This window comes from Fundulus heteroclitus, chromosome 1, assembly GCF_011125445.2.
Source record: "Fundulus heteroclitus isolate FHET01 chromosome 1, MU-UCD_Fhet_4.1, whole genome shotgun sequence".
NCBI lineage: Eukaryota > Metazoa > Chordata > Actinopteri > Cyprinodontiformes > Fundulidae > Fundulus > Fundulus heteroclitus.
The window spans coordinates 508,698-522,881 of NC_046361.1; the positions used below are offsets into that span (position 1 = coordinate 508,698).

The following is a 14,184-nucleotide window of genomic DNA, read 5'->3' on the forward strand; positions in this document are numbered from 1 at the left end:
TGGAAACAGGCCCGTATTAAGACAATACGGGAAACAGCCCCCCCCCCCCCCCCTCCCTTACCCGTGCTGTCCTTTCGGTCAAAAACATCAGACATAATCAAGGGGATTTCTGTAATGTAATTTACTATTTACTAACTTACACAACTACATGTAGGCGTATGAGCAGTGAGCAATATTCAAACATCTCATTTTAAAATGTTGAAATAAAAAAATCTGGATTTATATCATTTATTATTATTGTGACATCAGTGTTCACAAAACAAATAATGCATGGGCTTTCAACAATTTCAAGTAAATAATATAACAATTTATGAAAAATATATTTTTAAAGCATGTGTTATGTGGTGCCCCCCCCCCCCATGGTTGGTGCCCCTGGGCACTGGCCCACAGGCCCTTATGGATAATCCGGCCCTGGGTGGAAATACTCGTGTGGTTTGAGTGCGCAGGTTACAGACGTGCAAAATTAGAGAATTGGGACAATATGGGTAATGGCATCGACTTGCGCCTCCATGTCGTAACTGCAACGTCAAAAATCACAGGACGGGTGCTAAATATGATTAAAGTGCAACAAGCTATCGTTTTGAGGAGAGTAAAGTGCAGAAACCGAAATTTGGGAGGATTGGGAATAGCAGAGCGGGTGTCGCCACAAATGAGAAATAAATTAAAAATTATATTGTTAAAACATATAGGCTACCTAGAATAGACCTAAAATGACTAAGAAAATGTGTGCCTTTAAATAATAGCATTAATAATTGATACCGAAAATAAGTTAAGAAAATAGACTACATTTTTTTTATATTATTTATTGTTTTTCTTACTACTACATAAATAGCTGCTGTGGGGTAAAAGAAAAATCAACAGAGCAGACAGGAAGCTTAACTGGTTGATTCATTTTCAGATAAAACTAACTCAACAAATAAACATGCCAAACATCACTGGCTGCTTTCAGACGTTTTAACTTTGCAAGACATTTTAAAGTGCACATAGCCTTAAAAAAAAAAAAAAATTAAACTGGCTCTTTAATATTTAAGGAACACTTGTTCCTTGGTAAGGTGGGCGATAAGTTTCCTAAACAGATCTAATATTTTATCCCACTGTCCCTGAGAATTGTAACCTGGCCAGCCAGATAGTCTGGTAGGGAGCTGATAGAGCCTCATTTCAAAGGTGGGACTAATCACATCAGCGTCATCAGGTTAGCACTATTCAGATAACTATGGATGTGATGCAAAAAAACTCCGAGCGACCTGCTCTGTTTTTTTCAATTTGTAGTCTGTGAAACATGTCAAGCCATCAAGCAAACTCTCCAGTGAACAATTGTTTTTCCATCTAAAAAAATCACATCAGAAATACTTTAATCCCAGAGAGAAATAATTTTCGTTACACGCTATATATATATATATATGTATGTGTGTATATGTGTGTGTGTATGTGTGTGTGTGTATATATATATATATATATATATATATATATATATATATATATATATATATACACAGATCTAAAAAAAGAACGAAAATATATCAATAATTCTGCGTCAGAATTACAGAGGGGGGGGTGGGGTCTGACTCTCAGAGGGAAGCGTTGTAGAGGTTGATGACCTCAGGCAGGAATGATTTTCTGTGGTGCATCTGGGTAAGAGGAGTCTTCTGCTGAAGGAGCTCCTCTGCTGGGTCAGTGTGTCGTAGAGAGGATGTGAGACATTGTCTAAGATGTACTGGAGCCTGGACAGCATCCTCCTCTCTGCCACGGTCATCTCTCTCATCACCCTTTTTAAATGCAGCCAACTATTGCTGAGTTATCAGAAAAGGAAGGGGGAGAGGACAGTCCCCTGAGGGGCCCCAGTGTTGCTGACCACCCTGTCAGACACACAGTTCTGTAGGCATACATACTGTGGTCTGCCCATCAGGTAATCACAATCCAGGACACCATGGGAGCCTCCACCTGCATCGCAGTCATCTTCTTACCCAGTAGAGCTGGACGGATGGTATTGAAGGCACTGGAGAAATCAAGGGAATGGAACCTTACCAGAGTGATTTACGCTCCCTGTAAGTCAGTCTGGCTGGCCAGGCTAATAATGTGTAGCAGTCTCCGTTCTGCATGTTAGTCATCTGGCTCTGCTCCATTTCAATTAGTTCAGGAAAAGGAGGGACATTCAGCAGAACCTTACAAGTTTGGGCTCTTGATCGAACACGACGCAAAGAACGTGGGAAGAGCGTCCACTGATCATTTCTTAAGCATTATAAAGAAGTCTAGGTACACGCCCATGCAAGGGCAGTACGCTTCCTAACATGTCGTCAGTAAAATGATGTCAGTGTCACCATCGGGGTGCTATCTGATGGCCTTATGTCCCAGCCTGTCTAGGTGAGCATGCCCCTCCCAGGATAACTGACATTCCACTCATTCGTCCCATTTTTACGTTCCACTCATACGTCTCATTTCCAACAATATAACAAGTTACGCTGGTCAAGGCATTTCTTGCTATTCTTCTTTCAAAGGAGAAATTGTGGATTCTTACAAACCAACAGTGATAGCAGCAGCTACACTTGCGTCCTGCTGCGCTGTCATGTGCAGGGTTTGCACACTCATATTCTGCCATTGGTTCAGCTGTGGAATCAGCAGCTCTTGCTTTCGTCACAGCTATATGTTCCGCCTTAAACCATAATGCGGCAACGTGATTGGCCCAAACCGTTTTTTTTGGCACAGGCCCGAACAATTAAGGTGGGAGCAGGACAAGATTCAATTCAATTCAATTCAATTTTATTTATATAGCGCCAAATCATGAAACATGTCATCTCAAGGCACTTTACAAAGTCAAGTTCAATCATATTATACAGATTGGGTCAGATTATACAGATTGGTCAAAAATGTCCTATATAAGGAAACCAGTTGATTGCATCAAAGTCCCGACAAGCAGCATTCACTCCTGGGGAACCGTAGAGCCACAGGAAGAGTCATCTGCATTGTACATGGCTTTGCTGCAATCCCTCATACTGAGCAAGCATGAAGCGACAGTGGGAAGAAAAACCACCCATTAACGGGAAAAAAAACCTCCGGCAGAACCGGGCTCAGTATGAACGGTCATCTGCCTCGACCGACTGGGGTTACAGAAGACAGAACAGACACAACAAGAGAGACAAAAAAGCACAGAAGCACACATTGATCTAGTAATCTGTTCTACATTAGATGGTAGTAGCGGGTGAGCCGTCTTCTCTGGATGATGTCACAGTTAACAGAACGCCAGACCAGGTGTACCTACTATGAAGAGAAAAGAGAGAGAACAGAAAGTTAAAGCAGAAATGACAACACATAATGCATAATTGAAGAACAGTAGAACTCAATATAGTGAGAAAATTAGATCCTGATATACTCCAGTAACCTAAGCCTATAGCAGTAAAACTATAAAGGTGGCTGAGAGTAACATGAGTCACTAGTTATAATTTTTGTCAAAAAGAAAAGTTTTAAGCCTAGTCTTAAAAGTAGACAGGGTGTCTGCCTCACGGACCAAAACTGGGAGTTGGTTCCACAGGAGAGGAGCCTGATAGCTAAAGGATCTGCCTCCCATTCTACTTTTAGAGACTCTAGGAACCACCAGCAGACCTGCGGTCTGAGAGCGAAGTGCTCTGTTAGGAACATACGGGGTAATCAGAGCTCTGATATATGATGGAGTTTGATTATGAAGGGCTTTATACGTTAGAAGAAGAATTTTAAATTCTATTCTTGATTTAACAGGAAGCCAATGAAGGGAAGCTAAAATTGGAGAAATATGATCCCTCTTGTTGATTTTCATCAGAACTCTTGCTGCAGCATTTTGGATCAGCTGAAGGCTTTGAACTGCATTTTGTGGACTTCCTGATAGTAAAGAATTACAATAGTCCAGCCTTGAAGTAACAAATGCATGGACCAGTTTTTCAGCATCACTCCTGGACAGAATGTTTCTAATTTTGGCGATATTCCGGAGGTGAAAAAAGGAAACTCTGGAAACCTGTTTAATATGGGATTTAAATGACATGTCTTGGTCAAAAATAACACCAAGATTTTTTACTTTATTACCAGAGGCCAGTTTAATGCCACCCAGATTAAGTGATTGGTTAAGAAGTTTATTTTTTGAGGACTCTGGCCCAAAGATTAAAACTTCGGTCTTGTCAGAATTTAGATGCAGGAAATTTAAAGTCATCCAGCTTTTGATGTCATCAAGACATGACTGCAGTCGAAGTAATTGATTGGATTCATCAGGATTTATGGATAAATATAGCTGAGTATCATCAGCATAACAGTGGAAATTAATCCCATGCTGTCTGATAATTTTGCCTATCGGAAGCATATATATAGTAAATAGAATTGGTCCAAGGACTGAACCCTGTGGTACTCCACAAGTGACCCTAGAGTTTGAGGAAGATTTATTATTAACATGAACAAATTGGAATCTGTCTGACAGATAAGATTTAAACCAGCCTAATGCTTTCCCCTTAATCCCTACAGTATGTTCAAGTCTTTGTAGGAGAATATTGTGATCAACTGTATCAAACGCAGCACTGAGATCTAACAGGACAAGTATAGACACAAGTCCATTATCTGAGGCCATGAGAATATCATTAGTGACCTTCACCAGAGCTGTTTCAGTGCTATGATGAGCTCTGAAGCCTGACTGAAACTCCTCAAGTAGGTCATTACTTTGTAAATGTTCACAAAGTTGATTAGCAACTACTTTCTCAAGAATTTTAGATAAGAAAAGAAGATTAGATATAGGTCTGTAATTTACTAAGTCATCTTGATCAAGAGAAGGTTTCTTAAGTAAAGGTTTAATAACAGCTACTTTCAAAACCTGTGGTACATATCCATTTACTAAGGATAGATTAATCATGTCTAAAATAGTGCCACTGATCAAAGGGAATATGTCCTTAAACAACTTGGTTGGGATTGGGTCTAACATACAGGTAGAAGGTTTAGATGAAGCTAAAATTTTAGATAGCTCAGAAAGCTCTACTGCTTTTAAACAGTTCAAACACTGCGCAGGTTCTAAGGATTCCTCCAATGCTGCCTCACTTACTGAGGACGAGGTAATCATGTTTGGGAGGATGCCAATTATTTTATTTTTAATGGCATCAATTTTATTTATGAAGAATCCCATAAAATCATTACTACTGAGAGCTAAGGGAATGGATGGATCAACAGAGCTGTGGCTCTGGGTAAGTTTGGCAACTGTACTAAAGAGAAATCTAGGATTATTTTTATTCTCTTCAATTAATGATGAAAAATATGCTGCTCTAACTCTGCAGAGGGTCTTGTTATACAACAATAGTCTGTCCCTCCAGATTAAGTAGGATTCCTCTTGGTGTGTAGAGCGCCATTTTCTCTCCAATTTCCTAACATTGCGCTTCAAGGAACGCAGCTCTGAATTAAACCAAGGAGCCAGCTTCCTGTGAATAATCACCTTCTTTTTCAAGGGAGCTACATTGTCTAATGCAGAACGCAATGAGGAAGTCACATTGTTAGCAAAGGTATCGATTTGTGAATGGGAAGAAACAGCAATGCTGCCATCTACAGGGCATTTCTGCAATACTGAGGATATTAAGAAGGGGACAGACTCTTTAAGTTTTGATACAGCATTATCCGATAAAAATCTACTATAATGGAACCCTCTTTTGGGGGTGGAGAATTCAGTTAGATTAAACTCAAATGTTATTAAAAAATGATCAGACAGGACAGGGTTGTGAGGAAATACTGTTAATTCTTCACAATCAATGCCATATGTCAGCACAAGGTCTAAAGTATGGAGCCGAGAGTGCGTCGGTTCATGCACATTTTGAGCAAAACCAATTGAATCTAGGATAGTTTTAAAGGCTACACTAAGGTTATCGCATTCAGTGTCAACATGGATGTTAAAATCACCCACTATAATAACCTTATCAGTATTTAACACCAAATCAGATAAGAAATCTGACAACTCATCCAAAAACTGAGTGTAAGGGCCTGGTGGACGATACAAAACAACAAACAGAAGAGGTTTTATTGCTTTGCAGTTTGGATGAGGGAAACTGAGGGTTAAATGTTCAAAAGAACTGTAATTATTAGTTGGCCTGGGACTAATTAATAAATCAGACTGAAAGATAGTTGCCACTCCTCCTCCTCTTCCCACAGATCTGGGAATGTGGAAATTTGAATAACTGGAGGGGGTTGACTCATTTATACTAACGTAGTCCTCTTGTAGCCAGGTTTCTGTGAGACAAAACAAATCAATCTGATTATCAGAAATTAATTCATTAACTAACAAAGTCTTTGGAGGGAGAGACCTTATATTTAATAGACCACATTTTATTATTTTATTTTTAGGTTCAAGGTGAACCATATTGATTTTTATTAGGTTTTTATGATTTGTTCCTTTTAGATCAGTTTTTGATCTGTTAAGTTTTGGCCGTGGGAAAGACACCGTCTCAATAGGATAATGGGTGGGTAACAGTACAGAAGCTGCAGAGAGGTGTGTTAAACTACGGCTCTGCTTCCTGGTCTGGACCCTGGGTTGTCAGCGTTTAGGAGAACTAATAAATCCGGCCAGATTCCTAGAAAGAAGAGCTGCACCATCCAAAGTAGGATGGATGCCGTCTCTCCGGATCAGACCAGGTTTTCCCCAGAAAGTTCTCCAGTTATCAATGTAGCCCACGTCGTTTTCTGGACACCACCTAGACAACCAGCGGTTGAATGATGACATGCGGCTAAACATGTCATCACTGGTCAGATCAGGCAGGGGACCAGAGAAAATTACGGAGTCCGACATAGTTTTAGCAAACTCACAAACCGAAGCAACACCAACTTTGGTGACCTCTGATCGGCGTGACCGGGTGTCATTACCGCCAGCGTGAATAACAATTTTGCGGTATTTACGCTTATCCTTAGCCAGTAGTTTTAAGTAGGATTCTATGTCGCCTGTTCTGGCCCCTGGTAGGCATTTAACTATGGTCCCTGGTTTCTTTAGTGCCACATTTCTTATTATGGAGCTGCCAATAATTAAGGTCGGCTCCTCGGCGAGATTGTCGCTCAGAGGGGAAAATTTATTAGAAACGCAGACGGGTTGGTGGTGATCTGGGGTCTGTAATCTAGAGCTATGCTTCCTACGAACTGTCACCCAGCCAGCCTGGTTACCAGGCTGCTCGGGTGCTACTGCTTTAGGTTCGCTACGTGAAGTTACTCTATGCGGCTCCGCGCTAGCAAAAGAGCGGCTATCAGCTGGTTTTTCAACAGCACGGAGCCGGGTCTCCAATTCTGACACCCTCGCCTCCAAAGCTACAAAAACACTACATTTATTACATGTACCATCATCACTAAAGGAGGCAGAGGAATAACTGAACATCTGACACAGAGAGCAGCAGATAGGAGACTTAGTCAGACACGGAGAAGCCATTATGAGGCTAAGGCTTGGCTAGCGCTAGGCTAAAGCTAGGCTAACGCCCTATTATCACGCCAAAGAACAAACTGTGTGAAACACGAGGAGTTCCCAAACGTGATGAGCAGCCACAGACAATGTTTTAAAAGTGCTTATGTTTGGAAACAGATGTTACAGCAAAGAGGTTTAAAGATAAAAAGCGAGAGAGCCTAGAGCAAAGCTCCGTCGTTCACACAGCAACAACAGGAAGTGACAGAATACGCCTTACCGCAAACAGGAAGTCCGTTCTCATTTCCTCCGCTGTGTAGGTGCTGGGTTGTTGTGTTGTGAACGCACAAATATGGTGAGAATTCAGCTTGCAGACAAGGTTATAAATGTCCAGCCAGGCTCTGCGCCTGTCATCGTTCTCATTTTGCCCCCTCTCCATGTTCTCACATCATTCCCTAAGGCCTCTCTTCCTTTTCCCTCCAGTTGCATCCTTTTTATTATTTCGGCGTAAGAGAAATGCATATATATTAAATATTTAAAACGCATTGCTTTATGCTTACTTAGAAGATGTTTAAATTGTTTACAGCTGTTTGGTCAGTTGGCTGAGGCCTACTGTGCGCATTGAACAGATTTTTTTTCAGCAGGTAATTTTCAATTCTAAATTGGCGAAGGTTGTCATTTCATCTGTCCCAGTAAAGGAAAAAAAAGTAAAATTGTTATAAATAAAAATAACTACCATATTTGTTTTAAGAAATGGCAATGTGTGATCAGTCATTTATTAAAGGTGGCGGCTTGATTTCAAATGTAGAGTATAGGTCTCTTTTTACCCTTAAAATTAAAATCTGTTTTTATGACTTGTATACTAGGCATATTTTCATCTTTTTACTCAAACCGTCACAGCAGCAATGAATTGTGGATAATATATTGAGGGATTTGCCAAAGTGTGGATCTAGGGTGGAAAGGAGGCAGGGCAAAAGGCCACTTTGGAGAATCAGGGCACACTACGCTCTCAAACCCTCAGCGGGAACGCACAGCTGTGGCTCACAAGGGTGGAAGTGTGAGTCCTGTGATCGGGCCAAAGACTCCAATCAGCGGAAACTCACCAGACGTGATTTAAAAAGTCCTGCAAATATTTCAGCCGCAGATAAGTTGTAGGAGAGAGAAATATCTACACTGACAAGACAAAAACTATTAAACACTCAAATATATATAAATTATATAACAAAAAAATATTAAATTATTTCCAGTATTAAATATTTTTACCTGAATTGAAACTAAATCTATAATTTATTTTTTGATATTATCAATTTTCACAAAAAGATGTGTTAGCAATCCACAGTGCATGAGCTAAATAAATGAGAGGCTGCGTGTGAATCAGTTAAGGGAAGGGGTCCATTTAAGCGCAGTTTAAAAAATACCATTAGCCATCAGAGATTTATAATCTATTTCCATCCCACGTTGTGATCTAGTGTAAGCTTTGCACATGATTGACTAATTTTCAATGGGAGACAGACTTCCAGCTGAGTTTGCAGCAGCAGCACAGCGACACTGACTGACTGACTGACCGCCTGTCAGTGCTTACAAAGCTGGACGGGCTCACAGCTGATGGTTGGCTGGAGAGACGGTAAACTCAGAGCGATCAGTGCTTTTTCTTGTTGCCAAGGCCTCAAACAACACGGAAAAAATGCTAGATCCACCGCTTTTCACTTTTGAATAAAACAGTCATTAGAGTGATCTGGAAAGTTGCTAAATTGGCAACTGTCAGCATTGATAAAAGTCAGCTATAGCTGTATTAAGTCAAAGTACCAATAGAACTACTACTACCGGTTTTTCTTGGCAATGTGAACCAGATTAACTCCTCCCATTCATTCCTGGCTACTTAACATTTGTTCTGAGGATGAGAGCTACTTGTTTGCAGTGGTGCCACCAGTGGGTGGCCATAACCCCCCCCCCCCCCCCCCCCCCCATGCCATATCCTAGCCACCCCCACTGGCCAGTGTAAATTGTAGGCAGCTCTCTTCCTGAGCCTCTATTGTGCTTTTATTTGTTTCTGCCAGTATCTACTTTCCCCTAGTAACGGTTTTGTTTTCCAATACATGAATGAATGTACACCTTATTCTAAATGTAATTACACAATAAAAAGGAATTGTTCAGCTCAAAATGTTAACTATTGTTATTGGTCTATGCACATTAGATCATTAAAAATCCCCCCAAAAAAAACAAAGATATTGGTAAGTTTACTTAAGTGTGATAGTTTTCTACAGGCAGCTTTACTACAACAGTAGAATAAAATCCTGAAATGATGGAAAGTCTGTGAAATTGTGAAATTATACGACAAAATTATACAACGGAAGATTCACTCAAATGTACATTGTGAGTGTGCAATTGAATGACGTAAAGGTCTGTCTATACACAGTATAAACTTCAAACCAGAAGAGGAAAAACTAATGAACAAAACAAATGACTATTTCCAAAGGTGTTCCATTCCGCCTTGATTTATACATTTTCACTAAGGCCCCATTTACGTGACGTTTTCTTAAAAACAGAACAGCTTGGTTGCGTCTGTACTATTCATTTGCACAACAATGGCCAATGTTTTTTCTCAAAACGGGTTCTAGAAAGTAATGGTTCGAACGCCTTGTTTTCTGTTATCGTGTAATCAGGGAAATACTTCCAAGGAATACCCGGTTCACTTTTAGTATGCCCCCTTCCCATTCCGCCCTGCGGGATTCTTAATCATCCCACAACTCGGCGCATGTTGAGTTTCAAAGAACATAGCAGCACTAATGGCGCGCCGTGGGAATTACAGCGTTTTCAAGTTTCTGCTTCCGCCGTGTAAATGGAGATTGGAATTGCAACGTTGTCACATCAAAATGTCAAGTCTCGTTTTCAGTGAACTGTTTATTAGTTTATTAGAATTAAGTAGGATCTTCAGCTGTTCTCCCATCACCAACCTTTAGGTGAAACTTCAGTGGCCAACTTGTTAGTTGGCCTTAGACTACAAAAGCTGCTCCATCTTATCAGGGCTCTGTCACTTCCTCCTGTACCTTCTGTCTCATTTTCTGTTAATGCGTTTCACTCAACACATTTAGTAAATCTCCCAGATCAGATCAGGATTACTGCTTCAGAGGGATTTAGGATTTCTGGCTGCCCAACACATGTTGATCAGTTACCTTTGTGCATTGTGCTCTCATGCTCCTCCTGCAGAACTGTCTCTTTAACAGGAAGCCAGTAGTTCTCAGATCTACTCATGCCTCGTCCCAAACTGTATATGTTATGAAGACAAGTGGTTGTTTTTAAATGTCAGCGGCTGCATCCTTTTTCTTTTTGAGATGAAAGGAAACTGAGATTGAGGTGCAGTAAGGTTTGCAGGAGCAAGTTCATTGACCAACTGTCGATGCCATTTGGAGTCAAAAGGGATTTTATCTCTGTAGATACTTTTGCTTTTTTTTTTTTTTTTTTATTTTTTTTTTTATAACTAAAGTCTACTTTTAAATCCAGGGGAGAAAAAAACTAGACCGCAAGTCAAACGACAGGAAATTGCCTAAGGAGACATTTTTGTTTTGATCGATCCTGATAAAGTTTCTTTGAACAGAAATCGACTGCCTTGCTGCCGATTTTGGCAGCAATATTCTTAACCCTTTGTTGTACTGCCATGAGCACAGCAAAGAAAATGAGCTTTAGTCCTTTGGGATCAGTATCTTCAGCCCTGATGCGTTCTACAGGAGCAGCTACCGGAGACAAGCCCGGACCTCCTGCTAAAGGGGCTTTCTCCCTCAAAGATGAAGAGCAGAAAGATGGGACTCTTTTTGAGAAGCAGGAAAGGGCCTCTGTTGGCCATGTGTTGGAGGAGTTCTTCTGGATCGGAACCAGCATTGTGGCTTTTTCCAAATGGCGTCTTGGCTACATGGGTAAGCTTAGCCAGAGTCAGAGAAGGGGCCCGTTTTAACTGAATATTAGTATTGAATCCTTTCTCACTTCTATGAAAGCCAACGAAATGTACTTTTTTTTCCACATTTCTACAGTTTAATCTTTTTACTTTGTTTAAAATTCCCTGTTCCCCAGTCAGTCCAGTGTATCGGTCAGGTGTGAGTGCAGAGCAAACAAGTGACGCATGAGAAGGTCTGACACAAACAGAAATATTAAGATATGCATGGCCTCGGTTTTTAAATGTGAATTTTGTGATATTCTTTTATTTTTGCACTTGTTCTTAAAGAAATTACAGGTAAATGCCTCATAAACATACGTGATGTTCTGCTGAACCACTGTTTTGAAACGGATTTGCTCAAATATTTTTCATTCACTCGATAATTATCTACTTTTGGGTTATTAAAAGTGGTTAGAATGGATAAGTGGAATTTTGTAAAAAAATAAATAAAAATTAAAACAACACTAAATTTTAGTTCTTGGACTAGAAGGACAGCAAAAGTCTCTTTGTGGTACAATATATAACCGTAGTTTTCAGACTGTAAGGTGCCCTTAAAATCCTTAAATTTTCTCAATAATCGATGTTGTGCCTTATAATCCGGTGTGCCTTGTATATGATTACCGCTGTGCTTACTAAACGATTTTATGTGGTACAACACGCTCAAGAAAATGTTTAAGTACAACTTTGGTAAGCAACGAAGTCGCTCCGCTCAATGGATATTCGGAGCATTACGGTACACTGACTGATCGGACCCCTGAGCAGTCTAGAAGACTGCCCGACTGTAATGTTGAAGCTAGAAGTGCATTAAGGTAACCCCCCCCCCCCCACACACACACACATACCCGGGTGTACTTCACTCCGCACAGGTCCGCACGTACTTGAGGTGTACTCAAGGCAAACTCTACGCATACATATACGTGGAGAGCTCAATTTTTATGACCGCATACATGGTGTCACACTATAAACTTCTCGGCAGCAAGCAGTCTTTACATCAAACTGTTTAATGTTACCCCAAGCGTGATACCCAGAGCTGCTCCAAGCAGGCGATGACAAGGGCATACAGCATCACAGTTCCTCTCTGTTCTCACTGACAGGTGTACGGTGGGAACCTGCTGGAAAAGAAACGGCTCTAGGTGCTCAGCTAGCTAATCACACATTTCACCATCCGTTCCACCACTTCGTCCCACTGGCAGAAAATGTGGGAATTTTAGGGATTTGCCATAGAAATGTAGGCATTGGTACGCTCAACTATGAAGGGTAAAACGTTCGTGGAGAGTCAGCGTGGAGTCCGCCAAGCTCACAGTATGCACACAGTACGTTTAAATATGTGGGAGCCTTTAGGCAGCCAAGCGGCCGGAGTACGCCCTAGCAACAATAAACCTAGTAATTTAATTCAATATAAAAGTTAGGTTTATTTTGGCCTTATGTTAGAAACGGGGGCGTGTAGAGCAACTAATCTGTCCTCCTGACAGAGACGGATAGCTCTCTCTCAGGAGAAGGCTGTGTACGTGAAGGGGCGCAGTGATATTACACACTTGGGAAGAACATTTAGTGCGCCTTATAATCCGGTGCGTTTATGTTCCGAAAAATACGGTATTAGAAATAGTTTTAATGCATGGTATCTAACATTGTATAGCCCTCTATATTTACGTCCAACACATCTTTTGTAGTTCTGTTACTGCCCTAATATTGTAATTAGGGCTGGACGATATAGAAAAAAAGCTTATCGATTAAAAAAAAATGCATATTGATTGATATCGATATTTTTTGAAAATATTTAAAACCATATTTTATGTGCAGCTCTGCCTGGATATTTTATGACATTGCTAAATGATTTATTTTTAATAAAGAACACAAACACAGAATTCCAATTAAATCTTTATTTAACCAACTTTTTTAACCATAACAGAATTTTTTTTTAAAGAAAAATAACTTGAGACCTGCGTTGTAATTAAATAATGACAAAGAATAAACTAAAGTGACCAGTAAAATGACCAAAATAAATATACCAAATAAATAAAATGGTCTATTTAGGTGGGAATAGTACACTACTTAGTGTACTACTGCACTAATACAAATTGCACTAATTCCCGGCAGTAGTCGCACAATTTAGGGAGCGCTGTAAGAGAAAATCTTGCGTCCCGGAACGTTATATCGCGGATCAAGAGTGGCGAGTAGTTCTTTGAAGCCAGGTTTTTCAGCTGCAGACAACAGCAGCATATCCATCACTATGAAGCATTTTACTGCATGCGTGATGTCCTTACGCCGCTTGGCCGCTTTTTCATTTTATCACAAAAAAGGGAACCCAGTTTAGCTGCTATACCTGCTTTGTTTTGGAAGAACTTTCAGAAGATGACGCGGAGTCGCGCAGGGCTGACACAGCTTGCGCTACTGCGGCTGAGCGGCTTACGTGATGAAACAAGTTGGTTTCGTTACCAGACTGTTTTTTACCGGTTCCCTGCAAGTCTTAAAAATCACTGTGGTTTATTTCTGTCAGACTGGCTAACTAGTAAAACCCCGTGGTTTTAATGGGACCGTTTCCTTCGCCGCTCCTTGCTGCAACATTTTCACATGCTCTGTGTTGTGGTTTGAGAGGGCGGCGCTTTGTGACGCCGTGCCTGGGTCCGCGATTACGATTGGTCGAGAGGAAGTAGTGACTGTAGCATCAACTAATATGATGGGCTGAAAGGAAGGAAGGAAAACTGTCTGTCGAAGTTTTATCGACCCTATTTATTCCTATCGCGTCACACGTCTATCGATCAATATATATTATTGAATTATCGTCCAGCCCTAATTGTGATAACCATGCCACATTATTGGAGTTGCTGGATATTTGAGCTGTTGTCCAGAGCTCCAATAATCACAATTATCACCACTTTCCAGTCTCCTG

General features: G+C 40.6%; 1 protein-coding gene across 18 annotated transcripts in view; it reads left to right on the forward strand.

Moving 5' to 3' along the window:
• Positions 1-14,184, forward strand: part of plch2a (phospholipase C, eta 2a) — a 345,611-nt gene that overhangs the window by 224,443 nt on the left and 106,984 nt on the right. For 2 of the 18 annotated variants that reach the window (XM_036140252.1, XM_036140395.1), the window contains exon 1: positions 10,544-11,277. The exons of the other annotated variants lie outside the window; for them this stretch is intronic. In XM_036140252.1, the coding sequence (XP_035996145.1) occupies positions 11,022-11,277 (256 nt within the window). In that variant the 5' untranslated portion in view covers positions 10,544-11,021. Of the gene's footprint in view, positions 1-10,543; positions 11,278-14,184 lie in introns of those variants that run through there. 18 annotated transcript variants of the gene reach the window in all.